We start from the raw sequence: 10,246 nt of genomic DNA, 5'->3' as shown, positions 1-10,246 counted from the left end.
TGGGCAGTAGCCATGTACCACCTGGGCAGTAGCCATGTACCACCTGGGCAGTAGCCCCACTCCCTTTCAAAGCAGCACCCAACATTCTTGGTGGGAGGAACTGCTGCTAGTCACTCACGTGAGAGCCAAGGGTCAACACCTCCCTCACCCAGCACACACAACATTTATCTGGGGACTCAGAATTCATCACCAGATCTAGGGTGGCCCCATACCACCTGGATGCCAGCTTGTCTTCTGTCCTTGCTCTTCCAGCCTTCGCCCTTACCCACTTAAGTCTGCTGACCTAGGGCAGTCTTTCAAAATATTTTCTGTTAAGTCAGTGTACACCAAGTCCCTGAGAGCTGCGAAGCTGCGGTCTGTTCCTGAGGTCAAAGGGCCCACAGGCAGGTGTTTCCGTGCATGTTTATCTCAAGCCCCCATCCATATGAAAAATCTCCAAGACCAGGAACCATACATCTCCTTATTCCATCATTAGTACCAATCACAAAAGCTTCCAAATACTGAACTCAAGAGAGGGAGCACCTATGAATCACAGCTAATGATAGTGATGTGAGGCCAGCAAGTGTCTCGACAGAAAGTTCAATATGAATCCCAAGGGCAGGCCCAAACAGAAGCTCTCTGGTTAATCCGCAGATACAGAGGTGAGGTGGCATCCCGCATCTACACCCCTGCTCAATGCTTTACTAAGTTTCACAACAGATACGTCATGGCCACAGAGGTAAGTAGAAACTCAGTGCACGGGATCTATCCAAAATCTCTCTCAGAAAGATCCTGCTAATAACAGAACTAACTGCTAAGAGAAATAATCCAGAGAGAGAGAACTGCACAAGATAAAACTTTTTGTGGGAGGCTCAGGCTGAAGCCATTTCGCAAAATCCAACCTACTTGTTGTAAACACTTCTTTATTCCCAGGCTGTCCTTCTGTGCCATCTGCTGCTTGAGAGTAAACGACGGCGCTGTAGTCAGTATCCGGCTTTAGCCCAGTGAGCAAGACCTCTAGGGAGGGACCCTGGACAGAAAAAGGGTCTACGGAGTCGAGAAAGTTCCTGTGGAGTTGGCACAGGTTGGCCACTGGGCTTCTCTTGCTACCATTAGTATCTGTTTCAAACACAGGAGGCAAAGACATTAAAAAGATATATCCCCCACCTTTCACCACCCTATCCCATAGAATGACACATCTAACAAGCCCACAGTTGGTACTCCATAAATATCTACTCTCTGCCTCCTCCTGAGAAAGATCCGGTTCCCTGTAAAGAACCAGATTAGTTCACTGTGTACTATTACCCCAGAAACACCATGGATATTTTGTATCTTTCTTTGAACTCTAATATGTTGGTCCATTTTCCTCTCTTTGGGACATGGTTTTCCACCACTCCATAACTCTACCTTAGCTACCACAGGCCACGCCAGGACCACACCTGAGAGGGTGGTAGGGATAGCAGGGGATGAAACGGGAAAAGCTCATGACCATTTCTCCCTGAAAAGCAACCTGTCACATAGACCAAAGCGGGAGAAGAGATGAGAGGGGCGCATCTTCTGAAGGCTTGATGACCTGTCAGGGCCATAAATTATCTTTCATTCCTATCATTTAACATCTGATTTCTGACCCTAATCCCCAATTTGTATCTCTGTTTCCTTGATGCAAAATGGAGACTGAGTCTCCGTCCCTCCTCATTTCAGTTACTGAGGAGTCCACTAGGAACACTACAAAGTCTACAAACAACTCCAAAGAAACTCCAAAGGACATCTGCTGTTTGCCTCAGTGAAGAGACGGCTTGGACCATCCTTAGGTTAGCACTGGGCATCTGTTTACCTGAGGAAAAATTTAAAAGGACTACCTACTTCCTGAATTCCAAAATCCAAAAGTTTCCGGCCCTACCACCATACTGAGCCCCATGTTCACATGTAAAACATGAGCCCTCTTCCTTTTTCACAAATGTATGAGCTCAGACTACAGCCCTCCAGCGATTCTAAGACCCTACACAAAAACATGAACGGTATGCTTTAAAATCCAGTCAATGATACACTCAGAACCTGATGCACAATTCTGTAACACACCTTCTGTAACCAGTAAGTCATTCTGTGTCTCCTTTGATTCTGGGAAAGAACAGTTACTCTGGGCCCCCAGCGTCAGGCCTGAAAAATTGATGGGTAAATGTAGAGTCAACTCTGGGGAGTTTCCAAAGCTTTCAAGAAGCATCCGGTAAGAGGCAGAGCCATTTGTGTTGCTCCAGGTGAGAAGGGCCTGCGTCACACCCATGAAGGCAACTCGGAGATCAGTCACTGGCAAAGGTTCTGTTCAAAAACACAAAGTTGGTATTAGTGGAAGAGGTATCTGCAATCATCTTTTCTTACATCAGTGCCACTTCAAAGTGACCCATATTTCATTTGTATCAATCTAAACGTCCCCACGACATCACAGGGGCAGGGGACAAACACTTTCTGAAAAGATGAGAAGGAACAAACCTTAAAATCAAAACTGCGTATGTTCTGTGTCACTGTTCAAGACTAACTCCAATAGGAACTTGAAATTCTTTAAAATACTCTCCCACACAGTGGCATTTAACTGTACTTATTTTAGACACTAAAAATAAAGCATATAAAAATAACTGTTTCTAAATCTAGATGTCTCAGTTCAAAATAATGCAAACAATATGATTTTATAATGCCCAGATATTCTAACCCAGGAGACATCCAATGCCAAGGAAATTTTCTAAAAGACTTGCCCAGGCCCTCGCATCACCTTATTTACTGGATGGGAACATGAATTAAACCATTTCACCATAAGAAACACACATCCCTTTCAATTTTTGTGACTATTTTATTGCTTGATTAGTTGGTTTCACCATGTAGCCCAAGTTGGGCTCAAATGTCCAACCATCTTCTCACCGCTGCCTCGTGAGCGCTAGAACTAGAAGCGTCCCACCACACCCAGCACTGCTCCCTTTACTTTGTGATAGAAGAACAAGGAGACCAGAGGGGCAGGACGACTCGCTCAAGAGCACACACTGCTGGTGTGCTCGGTGGAGAGACCAGAATGCAGAGAAGCAGATAAGGCAAAAGTGATGTATTCCAGAGAAGACCCCTGCCTGAGGTCTCAGGGAGCTGACTGCAAAGCACTCCTAAGGCAGCTTCCAGCTATGGCATGAGGTGACTGATCAACGTTTTATCTGAATTCTCACATTGGATATCTAGATGCAAAGATTTCTAAATTACGTCACTGTGGGCTGCTGGGTGTTGTCGCTAAATGGGACTACATGGAGGCCTCCGTGCCCACCGAGCACATACCACATGGGTACTGAGGATCCAAACACCAATACCACTGAGCTACAACCCCTGTTCTCTGTCTTTATTATTAAAGAATTAAACACCAATAAACTAGAAAGTTTAATGATTTTGGTGGCTGTCTGGATACCATGGTACTCTGACAGCTAGAATCAGGCTCTCCAGGTTCCAATTCAATTGCTTAATATCCAGTATTAAGGAACCTTAGAAGAAAGTTAACTCCTCCATATCACAGTTTTTACCTTCAGCCTCAGGTTTTATGAGGACAAAATAATGTTTGTCACGCACAGTGTCTGATGCGATCTCTTCCACAGAACCCTGTTCCTGAGGACTCTAACGTGGATAAAGACATTTTCCTTCCCTTCCCATATTACTGCTACTATAGCCACCAGCTATGTTCCTTGTCCCTTACCTGTTGTGACATTTTTGTCCGTGGGGTCTCCGAAGGTCTGATTGGCTGCCATTGGAGTAATGGAGAATGTATAGAAAGTAGCTGGACTTAAGCCTGTGATGTTATATGACATTTGGTTTTTCTCAGTAGTAAACGTCAGATTCTTTTCCATCTTATTCTCTATTCTGTAAGTGTACTCTGAAACCGCTGAATCGTTGTGCCTCCATGTTAATTCCACACTGGTTGGGCTAGAGACAGCTTCAGTGGCAAACACAGGGCTCAAAGCTATTTAAATATAGAAGAGAGAGAGATTAATTACATGTAATAAATATAAGAATAAAGCCTACCTTGTATGTCTACCTTTCAGAACTCAATTTCATTTCTCTTCATTTGCCTCTTTGACTTTCCTGAAATAAAATACATCCAAATACACATGTACTCATGCATGAGAATACGTCCCTAAACCAAAGACAAAACAAATAGAAACTAGCCACGTTGGCTACGAGTTTAACATAGATTTGAATTTTGACATTAGCTGAGACAGAGAGATCTAAGATGCAAAAGAAGTCTGGGAAACTGCCTATTCTACCAACTTACTGAGTGACTTGGAGTGATCCCCTTAAAACTACTCCATCCTAACTGTGAAGGGTTAGTAAGCCATCATGACAAAACAGACAAGACATTAAAGCCCCTAGTCATATAATTTTATTCAAAGTCATCTCAACTCTTAGGCTATCAGTTTCATCCTTGGTACAATGCCAGGTATGCAAATCCCAAACCAATGGAAGCCACATGGTTACTCACAGTGACACTAGCAAGTGCATGTACCCTAGTTAAGTTCAAGATTGAGGAGTAATGCCCAGGAACAGCAAAACACAAAGTAAAGCCTTAATCTTAAGGTGCTGGGGAAACTGCAGGTAACACCACAGCATGAATGGGATGGTGTGCCTCACCTCGGGGCAGGTGTAAAGTTATCCAGTTTATAGAAAGGACAGGAAGAGAAAGAAAAATGAAACACTTGAGGGATCATCTTGTGAGGCCCCTTCAGTCATGAGTTTCCTCTACAAAGTTCACATCAGTACTGGGTGCTGCCATTTGCAAGCAGTGATAATGGGGATGAGAACAAAGTGGCAACTACAGCAGAGGAGGAAGTATATCGGCAGCACCCGTCAGCAATTCCCCGACATGCTATCTATCAGCCCAGAATGTGCACTTTCCACTTACTCAGCTCACCTGCAAGAGCACAGCTACAGCGCCATTGTCAGTAGCAAAAAGACATGCTAAGAACAGAATTGTTTTCATTCATACAGAAAATCTGAGCAACATGGGGAGATAGATGTCTACATTTCAATAGTCATGGGGTAGAAAGTACAGCTTTTTCAAATTTTGCTAAGTGTTTCCTCTCCATTTATTAAAATAATACTGTGGATTTTGTCTTTTCTATTAATCTAACATATCAGATACACTGTTTGCATATGCTGAACCATTCTTAAATCCCTGGAATGAATCTCACTTGATCACAATGAACAGTCTTTAATGTGTTGTTGAAATGGGCTTCTAATCTTTTTATGGAGGAATTAACAAAACCATTCATTAATATAAACCTCCCTCTTAGGACATGTTTTTGTCATATCCTGTGTGTTTTGAAATATAGTCTTCCTCTCAAATGTTTTAATTCCTTTTTTTCTTACACTGTTGCTTATCTGAAAGTGTGTTGCTAATTTCCAAACATCTGTAAAGTTTCCCAAGTTCTTATTAACTTATTTCTAGTTTTCCTTGATTTTGAAAAATACTTGCAGAGCTCTCAGAATTATTAAACTTGTAAGATATATTTTGTAGCCTAGCATAGGTCTATCCCAGACAGTGCTCGATCTCCAGTGCAGAAAAATGTGTATTTGCAGCCGATGGAGAAAATACCTGGATATGTCTCTTAGGCCTCCTTGGTACACACTATAATTAGAACTCAGTCCTTTTCCTTACTTAAGCAGTGTGGGTAGTCAAGCTGGGGTTACACAACCATCACACCCTCTGAGGTGGTTTGAAAGAAAATGTTCCCCAGAGGAAGCAGCACTATTAGGAGGTGCAGCCTTGTTGGAGTAGGTGTGGTCTTGTGGGAGGAAGTGTGTCACCTTTAGGTCTTTTTCTTAAGCTCAACTCAGTGTGACAGTCAGTCAACTTTCTACTACTGCCTACTAGTCAAAATGTAGCCAGCACCATGTCTTCCTGCATGCCGCTATGCTCCCTGTCATGATGGTAATGGACTGAACTTCTGAAACTGTAAGCCAGCACCTCACTTAAATGTTTACTTTGTAAGAGTTGCTGTGGTCATGGTGTCTTTTCACAACACTATAAATCCCAACTAAGATACCTTCTGAATGTGGTGAAAACATCTTCTCAGTTACTCACCCTGCTGCCTATCACAGTGACTCTACAGATGGGTCAGGTCTATAACCTTAATCCAGAAATCAATTCTGGAGGCTGAGCCTAAATCATGTATGTTATGGGCTAAATTGTGTCATCCCCAAAAAACATACATTAAAATATTAAACATCAGTACCTCCAAATATGTGTGTGCTTGCAAGACAGTGTGTATCAAGGAGTTAAGTTCAAGAGAGGTCATAAGGGTGTGGCCTCTTGCAATAAAACAGATGCCCTCATATGTTACAAAATATTTGTGTACTCTGTAAAGATATGTCTCTGCCTAAGAAGCCTTCTGATAGGTTTAATAAAAAGCTGAATGGTCAGCTGCTAGGCCAGAGAAAATAAGCAGGACTTCCAGGGAGGGAAGAGGGGGGAGGAGGAGGAGGAGGAGGAGGAGGAGGAGGAGAAAACTAGATGGGAGAATTCGCCAGCAGACTCAGTCAAATGTACAACACGAAGAATAGGTAACCAAGCTATGTGGCAGAACATAGATCTAAAAAAATAAAAGTTTGATTAAGTTATAAGAGCTGGTTGGGAAAAAGCCAAAGCTAAGGCCAAGCTTTCATAATTAATAAGAAGTCTCCAGGTCATTATCTGTGGGCTGGTAATCCAAAGATAGTCCGACAAGAAAGCTTGCTACACTTTTAAGAAGAGCACATTAGTATAGAGGCACAGGGGCTGGGGGAGTCCCGTGATGACACAGGAAGAAAACAGCCACCTGTGTGCAAAGAGAAGCTCCTCAATTATAAGAAAATAAACTATGGACAGTGACTGGCATAGCTCTGGGGTTGGATTCTGCAGACCAGTGGCTCCAGCTCCCTACTAGCCCCCCTACTAGCTTATTTGATACCACCTGTGTGGTTCCCTGTTATTTGTAAAAACCTTTGCATATTACTGTTGCTAACAAAGATTTGCCTTATTAGAAGGGTTCAGTAGATTGGTCCCATTTTGCATAGCACAATGAGACCAAGCTAATCATATCTCAAGGAATCCTAGGCTCTAGGATGTTTTTTATCCAGTAAGAAGTGAAAAAAATGTTCCTGAATTTTAGAGACAAACCAAAGCTACCAATTTTTTCCAAAAGAATATGCATTTTTAAAATACTAACTACTATTATTCGTCTACAGAAAAGTAAGGTCTTTTTAAAAATAATTTCTTTACTTTAATTTCATGTGCATTCCTGTTTTGCCTGCATATATGTCTGTGTGAAGTGTCAGCTTCCTTGAAACTGAAATTACAGGCAGTTATGAGGTCCATGTGGGTGCTGGGAATTGAATCCAGGTCCTCTGGAAGAGCAGCCAGCTTCTTAAGCATTGAGCCATCTCTCCAGCCCCAACAGTAATGATCTGATCCCAGAATTGCTTTCAGATAGATGTATTTAGCTATAAAAACCATCATTACTAGATCGTCAGAAAAGCATATTTATCTTGTCTTCCTGTAGAGCAAGGAAAAAAAGCACCTAGCCATGGCTGGAGCTCGGTCCTCCACACCACCCTCAGACTCAGGGGGACAGGATTCTGTTCTGCTTTACTGTTCTAAGGATGGAGCCCTGAACTCCATACATGCTGAGAAAGTACCCAACCATGAGCTACAGCCCCATCCCCAGGCTGATACTAAAAACCAAAGGAGGCTGTCTCTGCTTCTGAAGAGATTTGAAAATTCCACAACACCACATTTTAAAGGTCAAACAGTGACACAAAAAAGTGCTTGCAGAATAACAGCACATGCAATAGGAAAATAACTGCTGCAGTTTTAATTCATTTCTCTCACCCATGGGGATAGGCTGGCAAGAGAAAAATCATAGAAAGTCCAATGTTTTTATGAACTGGTGGTTGCACTGTGTCCCCCAGGCTTTTCTCAAACTCTCTAGTTCAAGAGACCTCTGGCCGAACAAAGTCTCCCAAGGAGTTGAAACTGCAGGAGTACACCCCCACGTAGCTCAGAAAACCCAGAATTTTTATAGCTGTGGTTGAAGAACTGACTCTCTTTTCACTTGCTGCTTCTACTTTCACTTGGCTTCTAAGGAAAAGCAGAAAGTAAGTGGATTTTCACAGTTTTCTGTGAGCGTTATGACCACTAGGGGACAATAGCAAACAACACAAGAAAGAATGAGAAGGAGCGAGGTACTCACCCTCACCTGCACCTGTGCACAGGACCTGTAATGGAAGAGAAAAAGGAAGTCAGCAGATTCATTCAGCCATGGAAATGCAAATCAGAAACAGAGCAGCTGGGGACCTGTTAATGGGAATGGGCTTTGAATTTGTGGAAGGTTGGTGGCCACAGTCATTGTGTCTGGGACTTTAAAGACAGGGAGAGCTCAAGTCAATGACACAGGATTAACTATGGAGGCCATGAGGCTGCTGACTTGTTGGAGCTCCAAAAGCCAGTTCTCCCTCCTGCCTCTGTGAGATGAACTGAGGCAGACACAAAAGCCAAACCAAGTTTGTCTGAGCCAGAACAAATGGAAATGGACACCAAAGGCTCTTCCCACAGCCAAGTCCAGAGCCAGCAGACTGGTAAAGCCTGAAGTGGAAAGTCAGGGGGCTTGGATCGTTCACCTTCTTCAGTATGTCAGCTGACGGCAGTCTTTTTTTTTTTTTTTTAATCATCTGGTATGCTACTTTGAGAAGGAGTGAAATATGATTTAGTTGACAATGTCAATATTCCATTTGGGGTAGAGAAAGACCATGCCATAAATCATCTCCCCAACATATAATGAATTTGCAGTTGTATGTTTCGTTGTTTCTTAAATACATGCTTTTGGAAATTGGAATTTCCAAAGTATGGTGATTGTGAAAAAGAAAATAATAAAAAGAAGAGAAATGTCCTGCAACTTATGACCATCCTTAGAATTAAAGTCTACCTTACCTACCCATCAAGCTCTCTACTCTTGGTGACATTCACATTCTTGAAACTAATTTCCCCCTTAGAAACTTTACATATTTATTCCCTCTTGCAAAAGGACAGTGCCAACAAAACTTTCTTTCTTCTTTCCTAGGTGCCTAAGATGTCACCCATTCAAAAGTCTCTTCAGTAACCACCCAGGAAAACTCAGCACCCTCCCCCTCCATTGCCACTGTCTCCTCCACATGAGCACGAACACAGTTCATATCGCAGGCTCAAAAATGCCACAGGAAAGAACAAGCAAGCTGAGGAGGAGCAAAGGCATTCCCAAGGTCAGGCAATATGTCAATCAATGCCTCTGTGATGGGTCCCAGGAGAGGAAGGAAAATAAAGAAGTTCACGGCTAGCACAAGAAAGCAAGCATATTTTGCCCAGTACTTAAAAACAATCTTTAACTACAAAACCTCCACACATTAGGAAGGTTGAGTCCTGGCACCTGCCCACGGTACATCTCTCCTTGGTATCTATACGCTTTTGTCCCTCCTGGAATTCATTCATCTTAGAACCACCTGAAATCCTAAAAGACCTGCATCCTGCCCTCCAACTGTTTGCTGGAAAGCAAGGGAAATAAGGTAAGTCTAAAAGTAACTTGAGACAGAGAGCACTACCACAACATGCCAGCATGAAGCACCTACAAGAGCCCAGCACTCCTCTGAAATCCCAGGGCTGCAGCCAACAGCCTTGTTATCCCAGAGAAAAGCAGAGAGGCAGCTGCGCCTTAGGAAGACAGACAAATGGTACACCTGACCTGGGTGCAATGTGGCAGGGGATGTCAAACAAGGATGTATGCAAAAGCAGGGTGTGGTATTTCTAAGTCTGGGTCTTGTGTACCTTAAGTCACTGGCACAGGTAAAATCACATGATGAGGAAAAGGGAACACAGCTGAGTCCCCGTGTGTTCAAGTCACAGAGCGCTGACTACCAGATATGTTCTAAACAGCTCTCCAACACTACTCAATGCTCCAAACAACTCATTAGTAAGAAGGTGAGTGGCAGGGTCTGGATTTGAAGCCTGGTGCTCAATTACAGAGGACCTGTGTATAACCAGCAGCTCTGCCACCTAACGTGGAGAGAAATACACTAGGGATCAGTGAAGGTTTAAAAATTAATTATAAAAGATATTACATCAGCATGTTCCTTTCCAGTCTTAACAAAAGTAATAATAAAAAGAAAGAACGGAAGAAAGGAAGGAAGGAAGGAAGGAAGGAAGGAAGGAAGGAAGGAAGGAAGGAAGGAAGGAAGGAAG

At 43.0% G+C, this 10,246-nt stretch overlaps 1 protein-coding gene across 1 annotated transcript in view; it reads right to left on the bottom strand.

The window, feature by feature from the left end:
• Nucleotides 1-10,246, bottom strand: part of Ptprj (protein tyrosine phosphatase, receptor type J) — a 165,929-nt gene that overhangs the window by 38,902 nt on the left and 116,781 nt on the right. Inside the window, exons 2-5 of the mRNA XM_026787719.1 lie at nt 8,229-8,253; nt 3,698-3,961; nt 2,059-2,295; nt 886-1,098 (exon numbers count right to left, since the gene is read on the bottom strand). Of these exons, the coding sequence (XP_026643520.1) occupies nt 886-1,098; nt 2,059-2,295; nt 3,698-3,961; nt 8,229-8,253 (739 nt within the window). The remainder of the gene's footprint in view (nt 1-885; nt 1,099-2,058; nt 2,296-3,697; nt 3,962-8,228; nt 8,254-10,246) is intronic.

Source organism: Microtus ochrogaster (genome assembly GCF_000317375.1).
Source record: "Microtus ochrogaster isolate Prairie Vole_2 chromosome 14 unlocalized genomic scaffold, MicOch1.0 chr14_random_1, whole genome shotgun sequence".
Taxonomy (NCBI): Eukaryota; Metazoa; Chordata; class Mammalia; order Rodentia; family Cricetidae; genus Microtus; species Microtus ochrogaster.
The sequence above is the reverse complement of the archived record's forward strand: the minus strand, read 5'-3'. Positions and strand labels throughout refer to the sequence as shown.